The following is a 12,879-nucleotide window of genomic DNA, read 5'->3' as shown; positions in this document are numbered from 1 at the left end:
ACAAAAAAAACAGAACTCAAATCGGAACGATGGGAGCGCCACACGGTGGTTATTCCGGGAACTTTTTGATCAAGGGTATGTGAATTAGAAGAATGGCTAATGTAATACAGGTTGTAGAGAATTTATTTAGTGCTCTGATAAGTGAGGCTTAGAAATGTTGCAGAGTTCAGATGTTGGATTTATCAACAATCTGCCTTGACCGAGTTTTTCTGTAAATAATAATGTACACACATTAATATGCAGTTTTTGCAAATATAACCGCTTTTGCCAATTTTGGATGACTGCTTGGTTAAAAATCTTTCTAGGCTGCCAGTTTGTCCTTTGAAATCCATTGCATAGCCATTCTCGCCACTTGGTGTCATCATACCCCTTAGCAATTTAGCGAGCCATTCTATATATGTCATTGAAAAATGCAGTAAATGGCATAGTATTTTGAAATGTTACTAGCTGATGAGGTTGTTTGCTCCTCTTAGTTCGTGTTATATACCATGCTCAAAAAGGAAATCCAACACCAACACCCATAAGTTTCCAATTCTCAGTGGTATAAAGGGTGTGTGTATGTGCGTGTATATATATATATATATATATATATATATATATATATATATATATATCACTTCTCAGATTGGAAGCTAGAAGATAATAAATGACATTTATGCCATTAACTCATAACAAACAATGATTTGTGAAAACTTAGCATCCTCTTAAACCTGACCTGAAAACTGGCAAGATCCCTCTTTTGTAGGTCTGCCAAAGACTGAAACACACCAAACAGATAGAGATGCAAACTCGGCCCTGACACCAATCAGTAGCATGAAGGGGACAAACTCTTAATGACACTAAAGCATATAATGTTGGTAAGTAGCTGGAGGGAAGAGGTAGAGGCCTATGTTCCTTAGACTTCCAAAATTTTCACAGATTTGCATGGAACTTAGCTGCCAATTCCAGTGACTTGAGTCTGCGTCCCCATTTGTCCTATCAACCCCTGATATTTATAGTTAACCACATATCTGGTATTTTAGACGCATTAATAAACACTATATGACACCCTGATGCACTCTGTATTTAACATTTGGTAACTTGCCATTAGGGCTGGTATTAGGGGCAATGTGTCTGAAGCTCTGAACTCTTTGAGTATCTAACCAATTGCAAAGAAATATTTTAAACCTCTGCTGAAGTAGTTGTAGCGATTCAATTTTTTTGCATGATTATCCAACATATCTTATACACTACATAAGCCTCAATTAAGAATCAAATAAGGTATCACAACAGCAGGACTTGAACCTTATATTATTTGCGGAGCATAGGACTTGATGAATGCATTTCTTAATTGAACTTATACCTACTCTCCAACCTTTAGCTGCTCAAAAGCTTCATAGGGATTAGTGAAGATGTATTACAATGCTTTTCAAAAAGGATGGAGGGGATGTTGTGGAAAATATGATTTACATAGTACCCCATATTGGGAACTTAATGATAATTGTGAAAGTTCAGTTCTTGAAATTATGAGGGTAGATAAATATCTCAGTAATCCAGTTAAAATGTTTGCTAATTATTTAGACCAATTTCTTAATTGTAATGGGTTCATTAAAGGCTATTCTCTTAAGTGCACATGAGTTATCTGTAAAAGGAAGCCTGTAGTTATCATTGGGTTAATAATTGTCCACTGGTAACTCTGTATGATCAGGATACCTTGGTTATGAAAACTGAGTATCTTAAGTTATTGGAGAGGAAATCGTTGAGTCATCATGGTTCACGGTCATCTATGCCATCATGGCTCAAGACTAGATGCCAAATTAATTCATTTTTCCATTTGACTCATACCATTCCACTGAACTCTTCATATTTCAAATATATACTTGAATTCAAGGTAGTGACATGAATATGATTTTAGAACATTAATATTTGGTTCTTAATAATTAACATTTACACTATCTTTCATTCCTTCCATCAAATTCTGTTTTGCCATGTCCACAAATCATTCAAATATTCCAGGAGGTAGTTCATCGAATTCCGGCATATTTCATGAACAATTTATGTGATAGTATGAGGTTTGTGTGTCATGCATATAATTTGAAAATATTGTATAATTTAATCTATAGTTGTATTCAAATAATGCATATATTCATTCCTCCTTTCATTGCTACATGGATTTCATGAACTCTACAGCAGTAAGGTTAAGATATCAGTCAGAATAATTATGACTATTTTATCCATAGAAAAAAATATTTATTATGATACATGTTATCTAATATTTAAGTAATTTTATTTAACAATAGTTTTGTGAGGGTGTGTGTAACTTTAATTTATATAATAATAATAAGTCCTCTTATACCCACTTTTGAATATTTTTGTTTTTTGATATTGTAGAATTTTATAAATATGTAGGTTGTCCTTATATTCTCCACCTTCATTGCATTCAAATTTTAAAGCTGATTTCTCCATTTTAAATATGTATAGTATGTTGCAAGGATTTTTTAATATACAAATTTGGGCCGAGAGGACCTATTGTAGTAATTAGAACTTTTATGCATAATTTTACCATATTTTACTATCATATTGAATGGATTTGGAAACAATTAGCCCAAACCTTTTAAGTTGCATGGTAACAAAATAATCATACATTACTGAATAGAAATTACACTTTAGATGAATCCCCTCCATAAGTAGCTGTTAATGAAAAAAATGTGATTTCTTGAAAATTCAATGATGTTCTAGGATAAATAGATGGTATTGCTTGTTTTCCCAATGAGTTCACAATTTGCCTGATTTCCATGGAAAGCTTATTAATGTATATATTCTCTTGGGTAGATGTACAGGTCTTCATCCCGCCTTAGGCCCTCAACCAAAGTGGATATTATCCCCCGTAAATCCTTTGCAAGTGATAATGAGTGCACCCCACTGGCACTCAATTGGGAGTCTATCTTGGATTATTCCATTGCCATAGCACATCATGGATGAATATTCACAACACATAACTAGCCTTATTTCGTTTTTAAGCCAAAAAATACAAACAAAATTTCAACCCTTACTTTCAAGGTTGATTCCAGGTGGAAATGAGCTCTAATGCCTTTTCTTTAACATTTTTCAATGTTAAGATTTGTAATATATTACTGTGTATATATATATATATATATATATATATAAATATATATATATATATATATATATATATATATATATATATATATATATATATATATATATATATATATATATATATATATATATAAGAGTGCTCCTGTCTATTTTTGGAGGAGAATGAATTTTCTTTTTGCATTTTGATATGCTCCATAAAGATAGCTAACTCTCAGGTACCATTTTCACGAGGAAATATTTTTTTTAAATATATATTTTTTTGCATAGCTATTTTTATTTTCTTCCTTGAATGGATTTTGAACTAAGCCAATTTTGTTGAGCTTTAATGTGGATTTAGGTACAGGACTGAAGTTCCCAGTTTCCATAGTTTTGTGTTGTGGATGAGAGATCCTCCCTCCCCCTTCCATCAATACCTCCCTTCTGTAATCTAGAACATCAGCCCCACCCCTTTAAATGTATTGTGTATTTTAGCAAACATTGCCCATGTTACCACTATTCATGTCTAACTATTGTGTAACCTTCGTATTGCACGCCAAATAATTCCATTCCCTAATTCATTGCTTGTTTCAGTGGAGCATCTATTGGACATTTACCCGCGTGAGTATGACGTCTCAGTTGTATTTTTCTTACCACCCAATCTCCTATTGTTTCATTTCTTTGATCGGCCCATATCCCATCATCCTTGACCCAATTTCCAACCTACCCGCAAGATCCCACTTTGTCAGCGCCCTTGTCCATGTGCATGAACAACAGCTGCATAAGGAAAATACATTTCTTGGTTGGGTACTTAGGCTTTCACTTATTTTCCTCGTGTCTGAGACTGGTAGCTCATTTGCCTCTGCACGGCTACCGAATCTTGCATACTCCTCCCTTGTTTGGAGAGTTTTTGTGGGTAGGCAGTAACCTATGATCTTCCCACAACCAATGCATGTTCTTCCAATAAACTAGGATAATGGCAATGGTGGGTGTCAAAAGGGTGTTTTAATTGTGACTCCCGTAGTTTTATTTGTCCTTTGTAATTGTTGCATAATATAGATTGTAATGCGTACAACCTTGAATCAATCTTGTTCTTCTGTTCTATCGGAATCATTTCTACTTACTTAGCACTACACTCTTATGTCTTGACTCAATACTAAGGATTACCAGAGGAATGAACCTTAGTACTTTCATTAAATGAATAACATAAGTCCTAACATCATTTTAATATACATTCTAGTCATGGGATAGGTAATGAGCAAGTACATTCCATTCCAGTTTGGGCTGTTCACTCCAAGGTAAAAAAGGTCCTAAGCATCTAAGTCGCATAACAAGGATTGTGAGATGTTAGAATTCTATGAATAAGGTATTACTTACACACCAGGGCAACATATGTGTCGGTTTTTACCCTGTTCCCGCTGATGTGGATAATGTTTTATTCTAGAGATATGAGCATTGATGGAATTAGTTTTTATTTTTCCAAATGATATTACAAATGTATCTGGAACATATTTTTTCTCAACTTGAGTCAAATTAAGTTTCCTGAATCTGCACCTGATGATTGTTTTTAGTATTTCTAAGATGAGTAAAACAAAGGAAAAACTAGGAGTAACCCTTAAATTCTTCAGTTAATTTAATCTGTTGAAATCAAGATCTGAAAATAAGGCGGCATTTCCTGAACTTCACTGAGTTACCACTGAGCGTTTCAATATCTCACACATAATAGCTATCATATGAAGCAATTGAACCCTTTCCTCTTCATATTTTTCGCAAAATAATGCTTGTATTAGAAAGTTTTAACCACATTTTCAAATTTAAGAAATCTATATAATCAACTATGATGAATATCCATATGGACATTAATTCCTCTTTGGTTATTTCAAGTAATATTCTTAGTTTACTAATTATGTATAGATCTGAAATGATAATATTATGGGAATGAATATTGGGATACAAATTATAATTAACATTATCTTTCTCTTCAGAGTAATGAATAGGTAGCATCCTACTCATATTAAAAAAAGAAAAATTATCTTTAAGGTCATCAAGAAGGCTCTGTAGTTTTCTTATTATTGTTACTTCCAAATTACATGAATATGTACCACTATTTTAAGTCGTTTCCTTTGAATATTTATCCATAGAATTTTCCCATGTTCCATGATAGTGTACAATATGGTTGCATGATGGAAATTAGTGAGTTATATGAATTATCATGTGGTTTGTGGGGAAAGAATTGGCTCCATAAATTTACCCTTCAAAGTATATAACTTATTTTTAAGGTGATCCCATATACCTTCTTGTTAATATTTAACTATTTAGAAACAGCAAAAACATTATATGAATAACATGTTATAAGCAATTTAACAAGAGAAACCTGGATATATGTTTCTATTTAAAAATTTCAAAATATGGTGTCAACTATTACAAAGAAATATGCTCATGTAAGATGAGAAGGTTTCATGTAATAGATACTAAGGCAAAGAAAACCAGAGCAATGATACTTATATACCCACATATGTAAGTATGGATACCTATGCAGCTGCGTGATTGATAGTTTGTTCCTATTTTGCTACATTTAAGTGAACTTCTGAAACATGAAACTTTAGAATTTAATACAGTAGAGGAATATAATAAATAAGAGGAATAAATCTAGTATGTCTCTTTTAAGGAACTTGGCAGAAACTTAATTGCCTACATATTTCTTCCTTCCTCTCTTTCTTCCCCATTCTTTGATATACTATTCTCTCATGTTACATGAATCAGTGATTTCTAATTAGTTCTTCTAAATGCACCACTTTATCTACAGATTCTGGAAAACTATGAAAATGTTCAATCATCACCATCTTAGCCTTGAGTTAGATACATTGCAATTTTCTTTGTCGTAATGTTCTAGCATATTATTTAATTTCTGAATTATTGGTTTGAATAGGTTGCTAAAGTATATGCATGTTATTGTTAGCAATAGAATCACTAATCAGCTCTAGTCTATGATGAAACTATCATTATTCTGAATACAGTGCCTTTAATTTTTTCATCATTCTGCATTAACCCTTCTATTCAATTTTGAATGAAAGTTATCAAATCTTTTTTAATGTGCACAGCATAGGTATGAAATAGTTTCAAGTTCCTCTGCATATTTGGAGTACCATTGGAGTGGTCCCATTCAACTATAGCACGACTTTATTTATTTATTTATCAACTTAATTGGGCAAGGTTGAGACCAATAGTCCCTTTTTCCACCTAACCCTTATTTATAAGAGACTTGTGCATGTATCAAGCAGGGCATAGCACCGCGGAAGGGAATGAAATGACCAAGTATCATTTGTTAGTCTCTTTTATTGCCACAATTCATAAATGAATGAGTGGCACCCATTTGTAATGATATTCTGTGAAAGGTTTTTCAATTGAAATGTATATGTTTTCCTACCTTAGTTAGTCAAAATATGAGTCATAGTTAGTACATGATCTATTTTGCTCAAAGTTAAGGAAGGGCATTTATCTTTGGATTCATTGTTCTGTACATACATATGCAGGTTTATTTTTTAGATAAGAGTAATACACCAGGAGATTTTTTGTCTGTTAGTTAATTCCGAGTTTTCAAAATGATTACTTTGTGCAAGCACATGAGTGTAAGCAACTGGAATATCTACGCTAATCTAGAATGAGTGTACATTCCCTACTACATTCAGACCATATGGCTGAATAGGCTGAACCTCTCAGCATCGACAACTATATTAAGGCTATTTGCAATTTATATTCAAGGTACGCCTCTGTTCTAGAGACTCAAGTGAGGAGATCAATTGATCATGAAAATATTGTCCTGGTATAATGTTGGAAAATGCACAAATCCCCTAATACCACAAAATCAGCTAGTGTACTAGCTGATTTTGTGGTATTAGGGGATTAGAGTGTGTACCAACAGTATACCATGTTTCATGGTTTTTTTACCTGTATTTTGTCTGTTATTAACCTCTGGCAAGAGTATCCTAAAATAATATGCAAATTAAAGTAAGGCATTGTGTAAGTACGGGCCATATTTAGTTAGGTCATCAAAGGCTCTTTTTTAAGAGTAAAATATTATTATATTGTTTGGAAAATATTTAATAGACCAAAAAAATTAAAACCCATTGGGGAATATTCAACAAGTCATTCACTGTTGCAATGGATCTTTTATCTACAATATTATTTGTATCTTGATACAACTTTCATGCCTATCTGAAGTTTTTCCCTTGTGATTGAATTCTATGCTGAATCAATTTTCTGGCTTTTGAAGCTGATAATAATGGTAGCAAAATTTTGTAATTTTGTAGATGGTGAATTTTCAGTTACTACTCTTTCTAAGTAATTTCTCCCAATTATAAAATATTTGTCTTTCATGTCATACCTACCTGCTAGTTATTTTCATCATTGCCTTGCATTCAATACTTTTCTGTCAATTATCTTGTATGCCCCTCAAATACAAAGAATTACATACCTACATGCTGCTTAGTATTCTAATTCTCCTCCTTTACTGGGATTTTTTAATGAATGCTTACTGCAGGAATTTTCTGTTTGCGCTTAAATATGGTTTACAGCCTCATAAATCCTTGGAATAGCAACTTGGGATGTCATTGTCGAGAAATCATGTCTGTAATTTTCTAAAGTGAATGACTTTGAAAATGTATCCTCTCATATATCCCATTATTTAATAAAACTGACACATCACTATATGAATCTATATTTCCCAAGATAATAACTAATTTTTGAGCTAAAATTAGCAGAAAATATTAAATTAAAATCTTATGTGCCTAATTGAACTCAAACAAAGATTGAAATTGTGGTGGCCTTCATTTCAAGAAATTATGAAAGCTTGATCCTCTCTTGCAATATGCTCATTTTTGTGGAAACCTTTCATTTAGTGGTTGAAAGTTATAAATTAATACATTATAGAAAATGCAATACTATCAGAGGTACCTTATGTACAATCATAACTACATCAGGAATTTTATATATGAATGGTTTATAGAATTTTCAACTTTAACTATAATGGTTCCATGAGTCATAGAACTTAACTTAATTGGGGTGGGGGAGAAGGTGGGATGAGTGAGCAGGATTACTGATTTCTTAAAATGTATTTCTTAATATTGAAGAAATTTCAGTCCCTTGGGGCATTGAATTTAGGAAATTCCATTCCTCATCCTCTAACAGCCTCAGTAGGTAGAGACTTCAATAGCTCCCTAGATGGGGGATCATTAGCACTAGAATCTCACTAGAAAGTAAAGTCTTTAGTTATTGTAATAAAATATGCAATTGTGTTACCTGATTTTAAATTGATCTTCTAGAAATGTGTTCCCATATGCTTATGCACTTTAGGCTAAACAGTAGAATCATTGCATCTAATTGGTTTAAATATGAATTGGAGAAATCAATAAATGAAACATTCAGAATAATGTGGCTGTCTGTGAATTGGAATGGCAAGCAAAGTGGTCTCTGTTTGATTTATTATTCAGATGCACTGTTTTAGATCACATTAATTCTTGGAAGACCATTTTACAATGATTCCCTAGGACCCATTTTTATGCCAGTTGCAAAAAGCCTGCCACACAGCCATAAAAACATACTGCTGTTTTCAAAAATTAATAATGGAGGCACAATAATTCAAACATTAATCTTGAACCTAGTATTCATTTAAAATTTTTAATATTTAAGGACTTTCACCGTCAATCCCTGTCTTGGTCATGTGACCAATCCTGTAACTCCTGGAATAACCTTGTTACTCCATATTTGTGCTTTCTTTGGTGTTCAACATAAGATGACCAGAAAAATATTTGAACCAGCAAAATAAGTATTACAGGAGTGAGAGACTATGTTCTATTTTATGTCAGGTTTCCTATATTACTACTATCCCACCCTCTTATCAAATCATATTTCATTTCTTTTCTTATGAATATAATGTTATTCTTGTCCAAATGATTCGATTTAGAAAGTAGGTGAATACATTGTTCGTATACTAAATAATTTCAAGAGATTGTTAATCTTTTCTTTATAATTTTTATGTAACATGACTGGTTCTCATTTCACTGAAAATTGTACTGTCATCTTAATTTTCTTATATGCTAATAAAATATCTACCTATGTATTATTTTAGGCTTACTTTCCAAGTACTCTCTACATTAAGTTCTCATTTTTATTACTTCAATCAAAAGAGTCCAAACAAGAATGATTGCACAATATACCTACTATTTAGACATGATTACCACACCAGATTTATGTAATGATGTTACTAATTTGGTTTTTCATCATATTTCACTATTATATTATATATGTATATTCATAATAACCTTTTCTTTTGCATAATGATATGTTTAATGTTTTATGATCAGCTATCTCATGGAAAAATATTCAAGAAATAATATGAAACTGAGGCAAAGAACAATTTTTGTAACTATTTAATTTTTTCCAATAACAGATTCAATTGATTACTGGCCAGAAATGGAAAGGCAACTGTAAATGGCCATACGTTATTAAAATATTAAATAATAATCTTTAAAAATGACAAAAAATAAATATATCAGGTTGGTTCTTCATCACATAATGTTCAAATATATCATGATAACATTAATATATTAATTAAATACTCTTAGTGCATTTTACAGATTTCAGAGATATAAATCATCATTTGTCATTAAAAATTAAACTAATATCATACACTCTCTAAAGGAAATATGCATTCCTTTGAATTTGAGGAATAGTCATAGGTTGAGAAAATGGAAGTCAGTTCTCTTGTACAGAAATACAATGACAAGTCATCATGATGATGGCAGTCATCCTTACCAAAAATCTGTGCACAAAGGCTTTTTGGTATCTAATATGTAATTGTTTAATGCGTACATAAAAATCACATTTTAAATATACAGGGTACAGAATTTACAACATTAATATATTTTGCATGATATTTAAAATCTATAGCTTTTTAAACCCAGTGATACCTTTTTCTTTCTTAAAATTACACGAATCCCTGCCTTCCATGTATGTTATGCATGGCTGCTAATTATTGACTATCTAATATTGTAATCATAAGTTAATAATGGAATTTTCGGATTAAATTTAACAAGCTAATGTCAACATTATTTACTAGCCTGGAATTGCCATGACGTTTTAGTTAAATAAAGAATGAAATCACAAAGCACATTTAATAGTTTTAAGATTGTCTCTGTGCTCTAATTGCAAATTAGCTAAAAAGTGCTTCTAGTGCTGGATTAGGTGTGATATTTCTGGAGGGATATTTCTTTATGCTGACCATTCAATTAAAATACATGACCAAAGAGTGCCCATGGTTGCTGTGCCATTTCAGGAAAAATCGAGAATGATACATGTGATATCGATTCATCAGTAAATTCAATAATAATGAATATTCTTTAAGAAAATCTGTACAGGTACTTTGTTTGGTAGCAATACAAGTAAAATCGATTATTCAAGGCCTGTTATCAATTGGGGAACAATTATCAATTTGAAATTTCTTCATTCTAAATTTATAAAAATATAAGAATTAATTAAAACTTCTATGCCATATTGATTTTCAAGCATTGTGAAAAGAGTAGCAAGTGATGCCAAATTCCTGTCACATTCTTGTTCAGTCTTACCTACAGTTTTCACATAATAAACTACAGTTTAGCTGTAGTTTATTATGTGAAAGTGTTAGTTAATAATAACATAATTTTATTACTCCATTAATGTTATAATGCAAAAATTTTTGCAATAATAGAGCTTTCCTATGTGGTATGGCCTAATAAATTTCAAGTTATAATCAGTAATAGTGCATGCATTTTTTCTTTCTCAATAAAAACTCATATTAATGATTGGTTAAGGGAATGCCGAATGTTTTTCAATAGATGGCAGAGATTGATAAAAAGTGAATGTTACTTGACAAGACATGCATTCATATCTCTTCAATTTACACCAAATTCACATTATAATAATATAGAGATTTAATGATTGCATTTAGTAAACTACTGTAAGGTAAATTGTAAATGAAGCAACAATTGCGAAGACATTGGCATTCGGTAATGAGTGATCTCATGAGTAACATATTCCATTTTACAAAAATTGGATTGAACCAGCAACAGTTAAATGTTAACAATATAATCGAAAAAATAAATTTGCAATAATCTGGCATTTATTATCGGTCCCATTGACATTAGGTACTTATGGCATAGATGTGAGGGATAAAGTGATTGGATGAAAAGTTATTATTCAAACTGACTATGAATAACGGTTTCTTTATATTTGACTTTGATTTTTCATGATCAAAATGTTTTACTTTTCCCTTTCAATGAGATTTTGTTCCAATTATGAGGAATTGTAAAAGTAGGTAGAGTTTTTTTTATTACCAGAGCTGTGTTCTTTTGTCTCAGGATTTTGCTGAAAAAAAAATTAAAATGGCAGTAAAATGTATCTGAATCTCATAGTTCCTGAAATGGTGGGGCTATCATTTCCATAAAGTCTTGAAAATTTGGAGAGATCCTGTTTTTCAATGTCAACAAATATATTATTTCATATTTTGACATATGTTTGTTTACCAAAGGAATCCTTTTCACCAGTATTTTAGTTTTGATTGTGAATTATTCATGAAGCACCCAGTAACAAATTCATTTACTTATTTCAATAATATTTCTATTAAATTGAATATTTTAACTTATCAATGTCATATTATTTTAAAATAAATTGAATACTCCATAGAATAAATGAAAGGCATTTTTGCAATTTCAATTACATCAAATACAAATGCCATCAATCTCATTTTTAGCATTTTTGCAATTCTTAATGGAAATTTATCATAATTTGATTTCACATGGGGTGTTTGTGAATAACCACCATAATAGAACCTAAATGAAAATCTAATGGCAATTTTATTTGACTAAAGGTGCATTCACGAATACTTGGATGTGTATGCTGAAGTGGAGGATACAGAAGCGACCGAGCTGATTAATTCCCCTTTCGGTGGCCGGTACTGTGGTCCCATCCCTCCTCGTCGTAGAATCTCTTTACATAGAACACTTGCTCTTGGGTTCTATACTGATAAAAATTACACCACTGCTGATCTCTTTCGAGGACGCTACCTCTTCATCAATGACTGTGAGTAGTAAATGACTAGGTAGCCTAATAGGTAAAACTAGCATTAAATATAGCTGGTCCTCTGCCCTGAATTCGAATAACAGAAGGTACAAGGTAACTCTATCTTTGCCCATTAAAAATAAGTTTGGCTTGAGTACTGCGATGGGACTCCATTATATTAGCTGTCAGCCTGAGTTTACTCCAGGATTTGCAGATATTTCAAGCCCCTACTGCAAAAAATTAGCTAAATAAAAATCATATACTCTCAAACCTGAAAAATCAAGAGAATATAAGAAAAGCTGTAGCAACACAAATAGAAATGAACACAGTAATCCTCATCGCTATTAGATATAATCTTCAAGGTATTTTTTTATGATTTTGATCTATAAATTGATTTAATCTATTCTTAATTCTTTCAAAAACTTTGTTTTACTCTCATTTCACCCAAAACATGGAAATTTTTGCTTTTTCTTTGAATGAAAGATTACCCATTACACACAGTTCACTTAAATTTAAAAACACATTCATTTTATGAAAAATGCTGATGTTATAAGTTAAAATTTGGAAAGAATTCATAAATGTAATATAAATTACTTTATTTGTAATCACTCCTCAGGTCAATTGTCAAAATTTTTTCCCAACCAAATTTGCCTTGATTTAACCACCAAGATTAGATGTTTTCAGATACCCTGAAAGTAGCAATTTTAACAA

The 12,879-nt window shown here is 31.6% G+C and overlaps 1 protein-coding gene across 1 annotated transcript in view; it reads left to right on the top strand.

The window, feature by feature from the left end:
• Window positions 1–12,879, top strand: part of LOC139698332 (cubilin-like) — a 176,662-nt gene that overhangs the window by 138,135 nt on the left and 25,648 nt on the right. The window contains exons 5-6 of the mRNA XM_071597237.1: window positions 3,670–3,696; window positions 11,978–12,189. Coding sequence (XP_071453338.1) covers window positions 3,670–3,696; window positions 11,978–12,189 — 239 coding nt within the window. The remainder of the gene's footprint in view (window positions 1–3,669; window positions 3,697–11,977; window positions 12,190–12,879) is intronic.

The sequence above is a fragment of the Hetaerina americana genome, unplaced genomic scaffold, assembly GCF_022747635.1.
Source record: "Hetaerina americana unplaced genomic scaffold, ioHetAmer1.1.p SCAF_82, whole genome shotgun sequence".
In the NCBI taxonomy this organism is placed as follows: Eukaryota; Metazoa; Arthropoda; class Insecta; order Odonata; family Calopterygidae; genus Hetaerina; species Hetaerina americana.
Note: the sequence above shows the minus strand (reverse complement) of the source record. Positions and strands in the feature narration are given on the sequence as shown.